This window comes from Marmota monax, unplaced genomic scaffold, assembly GCF_021218885.2.
Source record: "Marmota monax isolate L192 unplaced genomic scaffold, Marmota_monax_Labrador192_F-V1.1 WCK01_AAM20220418_F8-fsc00083, whole genome shotgun sequence".
In the NCBI taxonomy this organism is placed as follows: domain Eukaryota; kingdom Metazoa; phylum Chordata; class Mammalia; order Rodentia; family Sciuridae; genus Marmota; species Marmota monax.
Genome location: NW_026692848.1, coordinates 54,768 through 72,115, shown reverse-complemented (window position 1 = coordinate 72,115; position 17,348 = coordinate 54,768). Strand labels below are relative to the sequence as shown.

Below are 17,348 nucleotides of genomic sequence, written 5' to 3'. Positions count from 1 at the left end.
CAAAAATTTGGCCAAACTATGGAGCAGCGGCAACTTGAAGGCCCCCTTGGCGGTAGAGGACCCGGCCCCAGATGCACACGTAGTCAGGCCGCAGCTTTCTGAATGGCTTCAGACCGCACCAGCTGAAGGCCATGAAAAGCGGAGTGACTGATTAACAGAGGAGCTACCATAAAATGAGATATGTCACCCCAAATAAACGAGGCGACTTCGGCTAGTTGGGAAACACAGGAAAGACACACCTGCGCCCCGTAACCCTAACAATACGGGCAACACCACTGGCGTGCAGAGTAGGTGGGGCCGTTTGGCCGGCGTGTGGGAGGGTGTTGCGTGCCAGTAGTATTCTCTGCACACGTTCTTATGCACTTACGTATACAAATTATATTTTCAATCCTACATGCAACCCCACAAGCAAGTAGTGAACTAATGTAGGATGGACTACCTAATAAGCACATGCAATTCTGGAACCAGAAAGATTTCTTTTTGGGACTAGGCGGGTCCGGGGATTGAACTCGGGGGCACTCGACCACTGAGCCACATCCCCAACCCTATTCTGTATTTTATTTAGAGACAGGGTCTCAGTTGCTTAGTGCTTCGCTTTTGCTGAGGCTGGCTTTGAACCCGCGATTCTGTCTCAGCCTCCCAAGACGCTGTGATAACAGGCGTGCACCACGGCGCCCTACCCAAAGATTTTTTTAAAAAGTACTTGTTTAAAACCTTTTCTCATGTTTTACCATATAATAAAACAAAGCATTTTCCTTAATGGTCATGGCCCGAGAAGATCACCATTGTGCTTATTCCAGTCCTCCACAGGTTAACAAGGTGCCAGGTTCTGTCCTGGGTACTTATTTTAAGTACAATTTCTCACTCTTAAAGAACACACAACCTTACTGATAATTAGAAATACAAAGGAAGCAGATAAGCAAACAACATAATGTATGAATATGCCTAGTATCAGGAAGCAGCAATAGATCATATCTTGTGACAACCACAAAGAGTGAGGAGCGCACGAGGTGGTAGTAGTAGAATTAAAATATAAAGGAATGTGTGAGTACACGCCATCTGCTTCTGTTTTTCCTCATTCTGCAAGCTCGCATTTGCGAACTTGGTAAGGAATACGTGAGTGCCGTATGCCACGCACTGCTCATGATTCACGCAAACTCACAACTCTAACGGGCAAGTTCTATGACTATGATTATCCAACTTTGCAGAAGACCCCGAGTTGGAGTTGTTAGCTTCGAAAGGGTTCACCACTAGTTGGTTAAAAAAAAGAAAAGAAAGAAAGAAATCCAACATTTAAAAACCAGTATTCTTCCCGCGTCCGGCAAGGGCCAATTAGAAAAGGCTCTGGCAAGACGATCCCGCCTCGCCCCGCCCTGTCCCGGAACTACCAAAGAGCTCCGCCCGGCGTTTCCCTTTCGTCAAACGCCCGGAGAAACGACGGAAGTGACCGACTCCCACGCCTCCCGTTGACGCCGCGCGCGCAACCCGCTGAAGCCGAAGAGGGGACTGGCGGAAGTGACATTATCAACGCGCGCCGGGAGTTCAGTGGGGTCGGCCAGGGTCGCCGTGGCGGGCGCCGGGGCCACCTGCGGCTGAACTTCGTTTCCGGAGGTGCGTCGTTGTCTCTGCAGTGACTCAGGTAACAGCCCGCTCAGCTTTCCCTCCTTCCCGAGGGCTTGGGCGAAGGCAACCCCGACAGCGAGGCCCGAGGGCCGCGACGGGCGTCTCGCCGGGCGGGCGCGCAGGCCCGCGGGGCCGTTGCTCCGCTCGTGCTGCCGCCCCTCCCGCCTGTACCGGCCGCTCGGCCGCGGCTGCAGCCCAGTACCGGCTCTGCTGCTGTCCGTGGGCCGAGCGCGGGGTGCAGGGAGCATCGAGGACGCAGGTCTGCCTGCCCTCGGCTGCCGCCGGCTGGAGGGCAGATTCACCTGCCGGAGCCCGCCCGCTTTGCTGCCACAGGGTGGGTTTGTCACGAAGTCATGCTCCAGACCTAAACATCTGGTCAGAAGCCCGCGACTTGAGCGCGGAGGAGCTTGAGAAAGAAACCCGCCACTTTCTTCACAAGGTCTCCATCAAGCCAGCATGGGTTCTGAAAACATGGGGTAGGCTTGTTTGGGAAGAGATTTATGTCTGAGTTATCCAGACATAGCTAGAAGGCTGGGCAGAATTAATTTGATCACTTCCCAGAAATACCTAATTTAATACTCCGGTTTCCATGAGAAGATGACATTCCTTTCCAAGGATAAATGCAGTACTCAACGTGCGATTGTATGGTACAGGTGAGGAAAAATGGTCTGTGCCATTGTTGAGAGCTGAGCTCTGAATAGTTTGCTCAGGTCCCTAACCTTCAGTAACCAAACCGTTCCTTCTGGAGACTTTTAGTGCGCAAAAAGTGGTCTGGAGACAGCAGAGATTCCAGATAAGTGCATCATATGTAGGGCTTTAAATTCTGCTTTCATTACCTCTCTACTCAACCATAGCACTGACTCCTTGAAGTGAATTTTCAGTCTTCAGTTTTCTCTTCTCAGATTTATCCACATTTGCAAAGTAGATCTAATTCATGCTGCACTTTGAAATCCTTTAACTGTTCTTACGGCTTGTGTATGTAATAACATCTAAACTCTGGTACCGTGACCTCCTATGGCTGCTGTCTCATCTCCTGCAGTGACATTCCATACAGCCTAATGCTAACCTTGTCACTCGCACCCTGCATGCTTTTCTATCTTTGTCTCTGTGCTTCATTTCTTTTGACTGAAAAGTTCTACTTGCCTTGCTTGACACAGTTAGATGATCCCTGCTTTGTGAAAACAATGACCTCTCTTCAGAGTACTTGATTTTAGCCTATGTTGTCTTCTCTTCCACAGAGGATGTGCATTCATTCACAATTACGCACCATATGCGAGGCACAGAGATAGGTGTAGAGATTTCAAAGACATAATGTGCTGGTTTCTGCTCTCAAGAATCTTAGCTTACTTGGGGCATACTCTCTGCTGGGCTTACCAAGTTTTTATAGTACTTATTTGAATGCTCTTCATGTTGAACTATTTGATGCCAGGGCCTATGTCCCCTCCATCTTCATATCTTTTATGCAGCACTTTTATTGTGATAAAGTAACAAGTTCAGAAAACATAATTTTCTTATACCTCTGATGTATTCATTTTCAGAAGTAGAGCTCTTGCTTGCTTTCTTTGGTTTGATTTTTCAATGATGAGTTTGTAGGATAAGTAGTCTTTGGGGGTCCAATTTTTCATTGCTTTAGCAAATATCTTAGTGCCTACTCTGTACCAGCACATACTTTAAGTGAATGTGGGTTGTATTAGGGTTCTCTAGAGGAAAAGAATCAACAGGAAGTATAATTATAAAAAAGGGACTTATTAGGTTGGTTCACACAATCAGAAGCTGAGTAGTCCACAATGCCGGAGAGCTGGAAGAACCAGTAGCCGCACAGTCCAAGAGGCTGAAGCCCCAGAACAAGAGGAATGAACAGTTTACCTCAAGAATGAAGGCTTATGGGTAATCACTAGCAGAACACAGCAGCAATCAAAAATCCATTCAAGAATCAAGCTTGCATATCTTGGTGATTCCTTGTTCTTCAAACTTTTATTCCATCTAAGCCATCATCCTATTGGTTGGTGGTGCCCACGCTTAGGGAGGATGTCCATTTCAGTTGGCTGTCTCACATGCCAGTCATTCCTAGACATACCCTCACTGACATACCCATAGTCCTCTCAATACTTGGCATCTCTTAAGCCAATCAATTTGACAATTCAAATTGACCATTACATGGGTCTTTGGACATACAGCTTTGAGACCTATAAGTTCTGTGCAAGAATATCTTATTAGATGATAATAAATGTTTGGACTGAATTATTGTAGTAGTAGTTAACATTTGATCTGGGCTTACTGTATAACTAGGTATATTTTGATCTGTTAACTCAGTCAATTCTGTGTTGATTCAATCAGTTCTCACAGCAACACTGGATAATTTGTGGACCCATCTAAACAGGCCTTAAGACTGGGAATGTAGCTCAATTGAGAGTGCTTCCCTGTCATGAGTGAGGCCTGGTTAAGATTATGACATTGATATCAATACAGTATTTTTACTTATTGATGTATCACACAATTTCTACAATCTTTGATTAAAGTTGGAGCTCAAAAAAAGACCCTAAAAAATATTGGGTTTAATTCAATATTTATTGGATCTTATGCCCAAGACATTGTGGAAAAAATTGGGTAAAATATTTAAAAACCTGAACTTGAACTTGGCTTCTGTATACACTATATACTACACTTGATATATATATATATATATATATATATATATATATATATAATGCTTAATAAATGTTCTGCTCTGATAGGACAGTTTGCTTAGCAATTTTTTTTGAGGAGTTTTTCCTCATTAGTTTTTAATGTTGGTTATGACGCCTTAATTTTGAGTACTGTCAGACTACTTAAATTAATCATGTAATAGAACAAAAGGCTGTAGGCTTGTGTTGGTTTTCTTATTTGTGTTTGGGTAACCACAGAACTGTGGTTATAAGACAAGACAGGTTACCTGTGCTCTTAACATTAAGCTTGAAACTTTTCCAAGGAGCATCGCTGTTTTTCCGTGTGTGAGAGTAACCCAGAGCATTGAGAAGTTACCAAGAAGAGTGTGCTGGGAATGCTCCAGAAACAGATCCGGTGCTGAAGAAAGTGCGCATCATGGATCAGAACAGCAGCCTGCCACCCTATGCCCAGGGCTTGGCCTCCCCCCAGGTAATGCAGCAGGTAGGGGGTGGGGCGCATGTGCCCACAAGGGACAGCACAGTCCCAGGGCCATTTAACCACTGTTGCTGAAAATGAACTTGTGTTTTTGTTGGCAACTTCCTTTGGATTGTGAAAAGTTCTGTTAGGCTTTGAATGGGCAGAGGAGTGTTTTACTTGGGAGTCTGTTTGGAAGCCGAATTACATGTTTGTGTATAAACACTTTGTCTTTTGATGAACACTGAGGATATTACAAATGATTATAGGGTCACCCTCACCAAATTATTTCCTAGTTTTTTGTTGATCCTAAACTCTGCCTCTTTGCCCCCTTGTTCCTGCTCCTCAGCCCTGGTTGCTGCTCAGTCTACACTTCAGTGCTGAAGATCAGTTCTGCACTGATTGTTCTGCACTGATTTCATTGGGGTTTTAATGTGTTTTCCTGATGACTAATAATCTTGAGCATCATGTCAAAAATTCATTGGACAGTTACATATCTTTATTTATAAAATGTCCATCATATTTGTTGCCCAGTCCAGGGGCAACAAAGCCCAGATGCTCTAAAATCTCACATAAGTGAAGTCACACAGTATGTCTCTTTGGTTGGTCTCTTTTCTTTGCCCGGTGTATGGTTTGTGTATTGGAGAATGATCCCTTTTTATTGCCAAGCAGCACCCTTGTCTCTTTGCTAGTTGCTGCCATCTGGTTGTTTCCAGCTTGGGGTGTTAAGGTGCCATAAACGTTCGTGTACACTTTTTATCTAACTTGAGTAGATACTCAGAGTCGCATTGTGTGGCCATGTATTCGGGTGTCCACTTTTACTCAGAGGCTGCCAGATGTGTGCTGAAGCACTGTCCTGCAGACCCCCAGCTGTGGGAAGAATTGTGTTTTTAATGTATTTTCCTGAAGACTAATAATCTTGAGCATCATGTCAAGTATTCATTGGCCAGTTATATACCTTTATTTATAGAATGTCTGTTGCCCAGCCTACCACTGAGCTACATCCCCAATCCTTTTAGTTTTTTTTATGAGACACTTCTAACTAAGTTGCTGAAGCAGGCTTTGAACTTGGGATCTTCCTGCCTCAGCCTCCCAAGAGGCTGGGATTATAGGCTGCACCATTGCTCCACCTTGTTGACTATTTTTTTTTTTTATGAGTTTTTTGTTATCTTTTATTGAGCTGTAAGAACTCCATGTATTCTGTGTGTCTTCCATTCTTTCTGAAGTACAATTTACCAATTTTTCTTTGTTATCACTTGTGTCCCAAGAAAACTTTGTTTACCGAAGTCATAAGATTTTTCTACTTACAGATTTAGCCTTACAAGTATGTCTGTTTGTTTCATGTTAACTTTTACATATGACTAAAAGTAAGGCAGACCTTCTAAGCCTTAGTTAGTCTCAGTGTTTTAAAGGTCTATAGCCTGGGTTTTTTTCAAGTCAGCATTTTTATAGAAATAAGTGATAGTTGCAGTAGAATTACACTTGTACTGTTAAGGCCACAGTATAGATCTTGCCCTCTTCTGGTATTCTCTTCTTGCCATTATGTTGCTAAAACAATTTATCTTATGCTTTTTGGCAAATAAGTGGTGGAAATGAGAAAGAATTCTCATTTTGGGTCTCACGTGTATTTGATAATCTAATAAAACCTGTGGACCCTCTCCACAGAAAAACACAGGGTTGCACATGATGTTGAGGTTTGGAAAGCTGTTCCCAGCTTTGTAGGCTCTATGGATCTTGGTGAGGGGAAAGCGCTGGGCTGGGTCTCAGTGTTTTAAAGGTCTGTAGCCTGGGTTTTTTTCAAGTCAACATTTTTATAGAAATAAGTGATAGTTGTGGCTCATCTGCCTTTGAGGCTTAGACCTGGGTAAGTCGCTCACCTTCTCTGTTCTCATCTGCTTTCCTCTCCCTTTCTCAAAGGGTTGTTGAAAGACAGATAAATTAATAAATGTAACAATATCTGGAAAAGTTTGGCAGCATTGTAGAAAAGCAGACTGATAGTATTTGATAGATTGTACTGATTCACATTTTGGGGAGGGCAAATGATCAACCTTTGAGTAGTTTTCTAGTAATCCTCTCTGTGGTTGCTTAGTAAATACTTCAGTGTCTCTGGTGTGTGTGCCTGTCATGTGGATGCCTCTAAAATGACTATAATTGATCATGCAAAGGGGAACAGATGCTCCCCAGGTGCTGGAGTGGCATTTTAAATAAGGGTACAGCTGTCTAATAATTGAGACCATTATTATTCCCTGGTCATGCTACAAAGGTTAAGCCACTCTCTCAGGTTCTCTTGTGGTAAGTGGTTTCCAAGTCCTGAGCTCTGGTCTGCTATGTCCAGGATTAAGGAAGAAAGCACATTTCTGAGAATAGCAAGTACCGTCCCTGTGATACTTGGCAATTCACTCTTCGAGAGCATCTTGCTTCATGGTCTCCTGCAGCTCCACCAAGAAGGCTCACAGATGCTCAGCAATAGCAGCCTGACTCTCCCCACCTTTGTTCTCTGCAGGGTGCCATGACGCCTGGGATCCCCATTTTTAGTCCCATGATGCCTTATGGCACGGGCCTGACGCCCCAGCCTATTCAGAACACCAACAGCCTGTCTATTTTGGAAGAACAGCAGAGACAGCAGCAGCAGCAGCAACAGCAACAACAACAGCAGCAGCAGCAGCAGCAGCAGCAACAACAGGTGGTGGCCGCAGCAGCACAGCAGTCAGCACCCCAGCAGTCGGCACAGGGGGCCTCCGGCCAGACCCCACAGCTGTTTCACTCACAGACTCTTACCACCGCACCCTTGCCGGGCACCACACCCCTGTATCCCTCCCCGATGACCCCCATGACTCCCATCACTCCTGCCACACCAGCCTCGGAGAGCTCTGGGATTGTGCCACAGCTGCAGTGAGTAATCTGTGTTGTGTTGCCCTAAGGTGGAGGAGCCTTTGACTGTGCTATGTCTGTGTCTCCAGTAGTTGCACAGTGGTGCTGTGCTCCCCAAAGAGAGCCGAAGTGGCCTGAGTCAGCACCCTCCACCCCCCATGGAGGGCTTTCCTAGCATCCTCAGAAACTGCCCTTGTCCTGCACGTGGGCCTCACACTGGAGCTGGGTGTGGTCGCTGTTGTAGACGTCACCTCCAGCTGATGCACTGTGGGTTAGGCACAGTTCAGCAAGGTCCTGGTGGTCCCAGTTTTCCATTTTATTATGAGGAATGCATACAAATCTGTGGTCTTCCCATAAGGTGAGAATGACTATTATTGTCCTAAGTGAGTTTTTCTAACTTGTAGTGGGTCCTATATGTAATAGGATAGGGAGGCAGGAAAAATTTCCTTTTCCTGAAAACCAGGCAGATATTTCCAGGTAGTTGTCCATGAGAAGCATGTGATTTTACCCTTAGGAAGCTAATGAGCTATAAGCTGCAGACGCTCTTGTATGGCTGACCCCTCCCTGTGCTGTTCAGAGCTGATGGTCTTTCTGTGCTTAGTCATTTTGTTTCTTGCATGACTGTCATTTGTAAGCCATTGCTGATCATTTTTGGAACTAAGTAGTGTGTGATCATAGATCCTGCCTGTTACCCAAAGTCCTAAATCTGGGTTCTCTATCTTTTTGACCCCACAGAGTTTTAAAAACAAAATCATGTTTATTTTTGTGGCTTTGGAGTGATAAGCCCTGCTAGCTCACTTTTCTCCTTGTTGCGCCCATAGTCCTGAATGCTGTTGACTTCCATGGGCATTCAGGATTGCTCTGTGGCTGAAGTCATAAATGACACCTGTTGGGGGTGGGCAGTGGTTTCTGACATTCCCTGGACATTCAGTCAGCTAAGTTACTTAGTTTTCACTGTCTATTCAGAGCCCTATTCATCTAAATGTTGTAGGTTTGTGAAGAGTTGAGGTAAATATTTAATGAAAACATATAAGAATGCATTTACTAAAGATATGACTGAATTTGTGATAGATGCACCAAAGTTTATTTGACACAGTTTGTAGATGGATTCATGTTGAAGGCAGGTCTGTACGCAGAGTGACAGGAAGGAAGATCTGATGTAGAAATGAAAACACAGCCTAACTGGCTTTAGGAGTGTGTATCAGAAAAGACTACTGTCCTCCTCTTAGTAAATTATGAGCCATCCTGTTTCAAGAGAACTGCTTTCTGACAGTGATGCTTTTTCACTTCAGCAGTGAAGGTAGGATCTCTCCTTCCTGAACTCTGGAATCAGAATTCTTAGGTGGTAAAGATCTAGGTCCTTGGCGTTGGTCGTTTCAAGTCTATATGCTTTCAAATCCAGGAAAATATGGAACAAAAATTCTGAGTTTGCCATGTTTCCCTTTTTATTTAAGTTTCTAATGAAGTTGATTTTCAAACCTGTCTTTATTCTTTTGTGAGTTATTCATGAAACAATTCAAGAATGCTAAAAAATGAAAAGGGTTCCTCAGTCCCAGAAGGTTATCTTGATTTACTGAGGCTAATCAGAAGAGAAATCAGGCCCCTTTGCTTTGCTAAAGAAACTGAATTCTTGTCCTTCCAAAAGATAACTTACTTGTAAAGGACTGAGGAAGTCCTTGCCTGCCTGTTTTCATTACAGATAGTGATTTAGGATGGGCTGGTGCTGGCTCTCTGGGAGCAAGCCAAGGAAGGGGTAAGTGGAGGGCAGGGGTGGAAACAGGCTCAGGTTCTGGCTCCACACTTGGAGCACAGGGTGCTCCCTGGAAGCCTCCATTCTTTATCTGAATGTGTGGTGTTGGCAGTTGCTGCCTGCAGGTGTGCTGTGAGTTCTGAGGCCAGTGTGTGAGGTGCTCAGCATGCCATGGGATCCTTGATAGACACTCAACAGGGTCAGCAGTTCCTTAAAGCCTAGTGAAAGAACAAGGCTCCTAGATCAGCATTTAATACTTCATTGTGTAAAAGTTAAATAATCTAAATCATCATGTTTTCTTTTCAAATTTCTTCCAGAAATATAGTCTCCACAGTAAATCTTGGTTGTAAACTTGACCTGAAGACCATTGCACTTCGTGCCCGAAATGCTGAATATAACCCCAAGGTCAGAGCATTTTCACATATTTCAAACTGTTTGGTAAAACTGAATTTCCTTATAGTTGTCTCTGGGTCAGAAAGTTTGTGTTGTGCTTAAGGTTCTTGATAGCAGCAAAATGAGGCTCTAGGGGAAAAGGTATCATTTTAATCTTTGAGGTTCAGTGAATAGAAGAACTGCATTCTATTCACATTTTACTTTGTAGCTACTAAATGTGAGTCACTTGGGATTTAGCATTGTGCAAGGTGAAGCAAGTTTATATACACTTGTCGGACCACTTGAAGTTGGAGAGCAGAATCTGAACCCATTTATTTCATTATGAACCATTAAGAATGGCAGGGGTGTGTTTCCTTCATTAATCCTGTGGGAGGGGTGTGAATGAAGCAAGGTAAGCCAAGAGTTGGTAGTTGTGAAGTTGATAAGGATAAGACAGCTTATTGTGATATGGTCTTCTACCTTCTATCACTTTTACATTTTTTTGTAGTAAAGAGATTATAGGAGAGATTACTGTGCCAGTGGAAGTATTTTCTAACATAGTAAACCTTTGCATTAAGAAATGAGTGGTCGTTGGAAGGAAGTGCCCAGGTGGAGGAGCTCGTCCTGCAGAAGCAGGGCCCTGCAGTGGAGCATGTACACCAGAGAGGCATCAGGTGCCTGGGAGACCAGTGTTGAATCGAATGCCTCTAACAAAAGAAAACAAATTTTATGTAAGGAAAAGAAGAGAGAGGAGAAGGAGAAACTGGGACTGTTTTAAAATGTGGTCTCTGTTTTTCATCCTTAGATAGATGCTGGCCAGTCAAGCTGTTCTGTCCTGTGCAGCTGGGCAGATCAGCAGAGGACACATTGAGTTACTCTTGGAATCTCAAGAAGCCCTGGGAGTTTGCCTGAGTTATGCGTGTCTGCTGGAGTCACTGCCCACCTGAGTTTGCCCAGTTCGCGAACACCTTGCGGGTGTGCCTCAGCTCTCACCTTTGGGTCAAACTCCCAGTGCAGGTTGAACTTGGTTATTGTGCTTTCTCCTGTGATTTCCTTGGTCAAATGTCTTGAAGCAGTAGCTGTGTAGCAGCATCTAAGCAGCTGGTTGTTAGGAGGTAGCAAAGGGCAGGGCAGTCGTAACTATCAGTAAACATGTGGAACTGACTTTTCATCTAATTGGCTGAAAGCTAACCAGGAGAATAACCACCACAAATCAGCTTGGTTACTTTCAGCTAACCAGCTTTTTTTTTTTTTTTTTTTAATTGGTTAGTTGAAGTATTTATCCAAATAATACAAGGTGAACAAACTTCTATGCAGATTCTCGTGTTGGGCAGTGAAAAGTTGGGAAAGTTCTCTTACCTGGACCTCTCTTAGCCAGTCAGTTTTGATAATTTGTTGGACTTCTAAAGTTCAAATTCTTTCACTGTGTTTTGTTTATTTTTTTGCGGTTGTGGTGGCGGCTTATGTGTTTTTCTACACATGTATAAGTGAAATTCAAAGGTAATTTTGGATGAGATTGGCCATTTTGAGATATTTAGATAAAATATAAAGCAAAGATGATGACTGACTTTCTGCTTCTCCCCTGCAACCTGGAAGAGTAGCAGACAGATTATCTTTTTGATGCCTTGGCAGCAAAACTGAGAGCAAGAGTTCGAATGCAGGCTTGTGTTCTCCGGAGACTGCTCAGAAGTCTGGTTTCCTCCAGCAAGTCCTTGGTTTTTAGTACTTTAATTGGGGTAACATTTTATTTTTATGATGACATACTGCAAAGGCTCATCTATAATTAATGCAGCTATTTATTTGTGAACATCTAATAAGATGACTACCTTAGAAGACCTTCATATGCAGAAGTTATACTGTATCAACATAGTTGCATCTTGATAATTGTAGGTCTATGAATGAGAAGAGTTTAGTTTATTTTGATGGTCAACCCCTTTTCAGGCAACAGAAGGGAAATAAAGGAGCTGGGTTTAGTACTACTAGGAGTAGTACTTCCTAGTGCAGATGTTCCTTAGCTTGTGAGGGCATTTCATCTCCTCCTGGGCCCACCACCTGCCCTCAGATGACTGCCCTACCAGTTTCCCTCACCATGGCATGGCTTGGGGACACTGCCGGCTGCTGTCACCCAGCAGCTTGATAGTATTGTACTGTGTATGAACTGTGGTGTATGCTGAATGTGTGTTGCTTTCACAACACTGTAACACTGACGATCCTGAGCCAGACCTTGGTGAGTTGGACATGATCTGTGCACAGGAGGCAGATGAGGGTTGTTGCCAGCTATGGCAGATATGCACTGTGGGTGAACAGCCTGTTGGACTTGGGTGCGTCCCAAATCCCCAAGGCATCACGAGACCTGGACCTTTAGTACAGTGAGAAACCAGGCATAGATGGAGGTTAGAGTTGCTGTGCTAATCAGTCAAGAAAGAAAACAGTTTTCAGATTTGGGGGTGTTTTAGTTAACTAAAGTAAGTTGGGCTACTTAAAATATGGAATACATTAAATATGCCTAATTATTTTAACCTCTTTGGGTCTTCTAAGTGTCCATTTAGGAAAATACAGAGTTGTTTAGGTGTAAAAGGGATCTAACAATTTTATTTTGAATTGAGCAAAGAATTTAAAAAAAAAAATAAGGTATATAATAGGTAAATATATAAATATATATGTACATATTATGTTGAATTAAAACAAATATTAATAAACTAAGAGTTTCCTTAATAAGTAAACAAAAATATCTCCTTGACTATTGTACCTCATATGGTCTCAATCATTTCTGCTAGTTATAACATAAAAAATGAGATAAAAACTGTTCAGTGACAGGAATTTGTGTCTTTGTCTTAAATTGTCCAGTAGCCGAAGATGTTTGTTCTTGGTCTTAAGCTCTCAGGGAGCTAAGCTGAGGCACCGTCCACCATTATCCTGTCTATGAGTCTGCATCACACCCAGGAGTCTTGGCTCATCGCAGTCTGAGTTCAGTGCATCATTTTTCAATCTCTAAGGAAGTGCTGGTAGTTATTTGACCAATTAAAAATATAGAGGAAACTTAGGGAGATTCTGAGTAATTGGGCTTATCTTGGGAGTCATGCGATCTAGAACATACTGCTAGCATTTTTGTGGGTAAGGACGGGGGAAGATGCAATAGTTTCAAATCAAAAATGTCAAAGCAATCTAATTTGTCAGTGAGTTATCTTGGGGGTTGGGAGCATAGCTCAATGGTAGAGTGTTGTCATGCCTGAGGCATTGGGTTCAGTCTGGGGAGGGAGTCATCTTGATTAGAAATATTAAGGATCTTTTCTTATTTAATTATTAATTAAATTAAATATCATATTTCAGCTGATACGATGGTGCGATGGTCACACCTATAATTCCAGCTACTTGGGAAGTGTAGGCAGGAGAATCGCCAAATTTAAGACCAGCGTGAGGAATGTAGTGAGACCTTGTCTCAAAATAAAAAATACAAAGGACTAGGGATAGAAGGCCCCTGGATTCCATCCCCAATCCCTAGTACCAAAAGAGAAAATATCATATATTAAAAATTTAAGCTATTTGAAAATAAAGTTTTGCCTTGTTTTTTGTAACTGAGGCCATTAACTCAATCCACCATTGAAAGATTTTCCCTGTGAATTAAAATGTTAGCAAGAAAATGTTTTAAAAGAGCCAACATGTTTAAAACATAAATAAAAGAAAAGTAAAAAACTTTTTTTCCCCTCACTTTGCATTTATAATTGTTTAATATTTTAGTATTTTAAAGGCCAGCTCTAAATAGGATCATACTTCATTACATATTGATATACTTATAATCTGGCTTATTAATCCTCTGAGGAAGTAGAAAAGGCTTACTAGTTTATTTGACTAAAAGTTTGTATATAAACTGAAAATTTATATTTACAGATGCTAGTCATGATAAACAGCAAATATAAGATAGAAACAGTTTCTGGTATTTATTGAGAATATAAAGAACTGGGTTGAGAGTGTAGCCTGGTGGCACAGTGCCTGCTTTGCATGCACGAGGCCCTGGGTTTCATCCCCAGCACTGCAAAACAACAGACAATAAAACAAAAGCAGAATACACAGAGCCAATTTGTGTAACTGTTAGCTTTGGTGGTGGGATGCATGTGTGAAAGAACATGGCAGACCTTGGTGTGTCCTGGTCTCATGGTGGCTGTTCTGTTGCCTTGACCTATACAGAAATTCAGAACAGATAATCATATGTGCTGGATCTTTCCTATTTGTTGTGATATTCTTTGTCACTTTCTAGATCCAGCAAAACCCAACAGTTTGCATGATCCCACTAATGCTTCTCTCTGACCCTTTTAGCGATTTGCAGCCGTAATCATGAGGATACGGGAGCCGCGGACCACAGCACTCATCTTCAGCTCTGGGAAAATGGTGTGCACAGGAGCCAAGAGGTAGCTGAGGGTTTCCTCTCGTGTCGCACAGTCTCGTGGCTTCTTGTTATTGAGCTCACACTTCAGCAGGTTACTTTCCAGTGCCACCACATTATGGTCAACCTGGCATGGTTCTACTCACTTCAGATAGCATTGGTTTCCTTTTGTTAACATCATTATGAGTTTAGACACATGTTGCAGCACTTATTCATCCATGCAGTTCAGTTGCATTTGGGGTAAGATAATGCAACATCAAAACTGCTGATGAAAAAAATCCCTATGTAAAAAGTTTCTGCCTATCAAATTCATGAAGAACTATGGGTTAAGAGAGACAGATGGTAGAAATCTGTGGGCCAGAATGCAGGAATGCAGCAGTTCTGGCAGTCTGGCTGGTGGAAAGACTGCTTGGTAGGCCTGCAGTTTGTGAGCACACAGCAGTACTCGATGATGTTGTCAATGAGGGTTGATCTTTCCCTCCTATTAGGAAGAGAGTGAAAGGTTTAGTTAGTTTGCTAATTTGGACTTTTTGTGTTACTCATCTAAATAATTATTGCAGCTGGCTTCAATACAAATAACTCGCTTTCCCCCTTTGTCTAGTGAAGAACAGTCCAGACTAGCAGCAAGAAAGTATGCCAGAGTTGTGCAGAAGTTGGGTTTCCCTGCGAAGTTCTTAGATTTCAAGATCCAGAACATGGTGGGGAGCTGTGACGTGAAGTTCCCCATAAGGCTGGAAGGCCTCGTGCTCACTCACCAGCAGTTCAGCAGGTAAGTCTAAGGTGTGCTGGGTAGCCTTCGGCCAGAGTTCATTCATAAGCCACTTAAACCTGGTTCAGGGGAAGTCCATGCCGAGGTAGTGTGTGAACACAGGTGTAGTACTGGACTGCTGCTGCTGCTGCATCTGCCTCTTAACCTCCCACGTTACTGAGATCACTCAGTCGCTTTAATGGAATGAACTGTATTCCACTTGTGTGTCCTTATCATTTTGTTGCTCAGTCAATACATTTTAAACACATGGATTGGAGCTACAGTCCCTTGTGTTGCTTTTCCTGCAATTTGATGCTCTTCTTTTCATCAGCATTACATCAGACCTACGAGCAGAGTCACCTCTAGTTGTCCCTGCTGCTTGCTGCTGCAGACTCATGGGGCAGCCCATCATGCAGCCTCATCTCCCTGCTATCATCTTCTCTTCTCCATTGACCACCACACCACTCGTGCTCCGCCCCTTGTGCCCCAGGGGCACATGCCACTTTTATCCCTGGTACAGTTTCACTTTTCACCTGGGAAACTCCCCACTATGCCACTCAACACACAGACACAGGGTGACATCCTACTTTCATTCTCTGAAGCAGCAAATGTGAGAGACCAAGTTCATTGGGTAGCCAGCGTTGCTACGGGTAGGTTCCTTCTCAAGCTGCCTGGCCAGTACTGACAGCTTAAGGAGGTGAGATACCATCAAAGGCAGTTGTCACTCTCAGCTCCTAGAAGTACATAGAGACTGTAGTAAGTGGAGATAGCTTGCCCAGGATGAATGTGGACACAGCTCCTGTCTTACACAGAAAATCCAATTCAGTAGAAAGGGACAGGCACAGGAGGATGGCCAGCTGGGCTTCCATGTTGGACACGGTGGCCTTGCCCTGAGAAGGCTCTATGGCCTGGTTTGTGCACCTATTCAATGTTTCCCTTATTCAGTCCTCATTCCATCTGGAAATAGGAAGCTCACGACTTCTAACTTGTTTCTGCCATTTTCCTTCTAGTTATGAGCCAGAGCTATTTCCTGGATTAATCTACAGAATGATCAAACCCAGAATTGTGCTCCTTATCTTTGTTTCTGGGAAGGTTGTGCTGACAGGTAAGGTGCAGTGGGGAGCAGTGTCTGCAAATGTGAGTTTCGAGGGTGGCTTTTCTGGTGGTCCTTAGCAGTTGCCTTTTCCCTATTCCTCTTTCTCCCACCCTAACGCTGCCAAGAAGCGTGTGGACCCTTTGGAGGGGAAGCGCAGCAGCCTCCAGCAGGGAAGGGACAGGATGCCTATCTTTTGTTATTGGGGTTAGCCCTGTGACTTGTGACAGTGAGGCTTGTAAACAATACCATTTTGAGGCAGCAAAGGAAGACTGAGAAGAACCTGGCTGGAGGCAGCCATCGAGGTGACAGTGGTTCTCCCTGCCTGCCTTCTGCCTGGCGTCATCTCTAGCTGCATTGCCTAACAGTGCATATTGTTTTAGAAATAAACTTAGGACCGCGGCAAGGGACCCTGCCAGTAGTGTTTTGATGTCTGCATCTGTTAATTAACTGGGTTTGGAGAGGATGGTACTTGGAGTTTTAAGGAAGTGATTTTTCTGTCTCACACTGCTGAGAGATGCCATTCCACACTCTCTGCTCCAATATGTCCTTTGTAGGTGCTAAAGTCAGAGCAGAAATTTATGAAGCGTTTGAGAACATCTACCCCATTCTGAAGGGATTCAGGAAGACTACGTAGTGGCTGCCACCACCATACTTGCCCCACCCACTTGCTTTTCAGCGAATCAGCTTGGTACTGTTCCTGGGCTCTTTCAGGTGCAGCCTGCTACACCAGGCCGATCTTCTGTGGCCCTCTGCAGGATGTGGGAGGGGCTGCTGCTGCTCTGGGACTCCCGCAGCACTGCTGAGAGTTGCACGCCTGTGCTGCTATGTGGGTGACGCTGCCCATTTATTTATATTTAGATTTCAAACACTGCTGTTGGCAAGTTGGTTGGTGTAAGGGGCAGAAGTGTTAAAGCCACCTGTACAATTGGACTTCTTATTTGTTTAATTCCCCTGCCCCCATAAACCACAGTTTTTATATTTCTACCAGAAAAGTAAAAAATCTTTTTTAAAAGTGTTGTTTTTCTAATTTGTAACTTTAGGGGTTATTTTTTGTGCCAGACACATTCCGCCTTTCCAGTATTGCAGGACAGAACAGATGTATTAATGAAAACAAATGGCTGTACATATTTTTCTTTCTTCAGAGTACTCTGTATAATAAATGCAGTTTATAAGAGTGTTAATTGTTGTTATGAATGATACCTTCCAAGAGTCATGTGGTCTCACTGTTTAAAACACCTACTTTAGACACAGTTCCTGAGATAGCTTTGGCATCTGCCTCTGTCTGCACTTGGCAGTGCATTCCTGTGCACAGGGCCCGAAACCCACAGTTCTTCAGGCCTGTTCCTCCTCTAGAGGTGGGGCTGCCTCCTGCAGGACCCACCTCAGC

General features: G+C 43.6%; 1 protein-coding gene across 1 annotated transcript; it reads left to right on the top strand.

Moving 5' to 3' along the window:
• Positions 1 to 1,481: 1,481 nt before the first annotated feature.
• On the top strand, positions 1,482 to 17,142 carry Tbp (TATA-box binding protein). Its single transcript, XM_046449362.2, has 8 exons — positions 1,482 to 1,639; positions 4,592 to 4,758; positions 7,247 to 7,635; positions 9,682 to 9,769; positions 14,051 to 14,142; positions 14,719 to 14,886; positions 15,876 to 15,970; positions 16,516 to 17,142. The coding sequence occupies exons 2-8, from the start codon at positions 4,705 to 4,707 to the stop codon at positions 16,593 to 16,595; spliced, it is 966 nt and encodes a 321-aa protein (XP_046305318.1). The 5' UTR covers positions 1,482 to 1,639; positions 4,592 to 4,704; the 3' UTR covers positions 16,596 to 17,142.
• The last annotated feature ends 206 nt before the right edge of the window (positions 17,143 to 17,348 follow it).

Excerpts from the sequence above, each read along its gene's own strand:
- Tbp (XM_046449362.2), top strand. The coding sequence starts at position 4,705 with ATGGATCAGAACAGCAGCCTGCCACCCTATGCCCAGGGCTTGGCCTCC. Across the intron at positions 7,636-9,681 it reads GGGATTGTGCCACAGCTGCA|AAATATAGTCTCCACAGTAA; the intron begins GTGAGTAATCTG and ends AATTTCTTCCAG. Across the intron at positions 9,770-14,050 it reads ATGCTGAATATAACCCCAAG|CGATTTGCAGCCGTAATCAT; the intron begins GTCAGAGCATTT and ends TGACCCTTTTAG.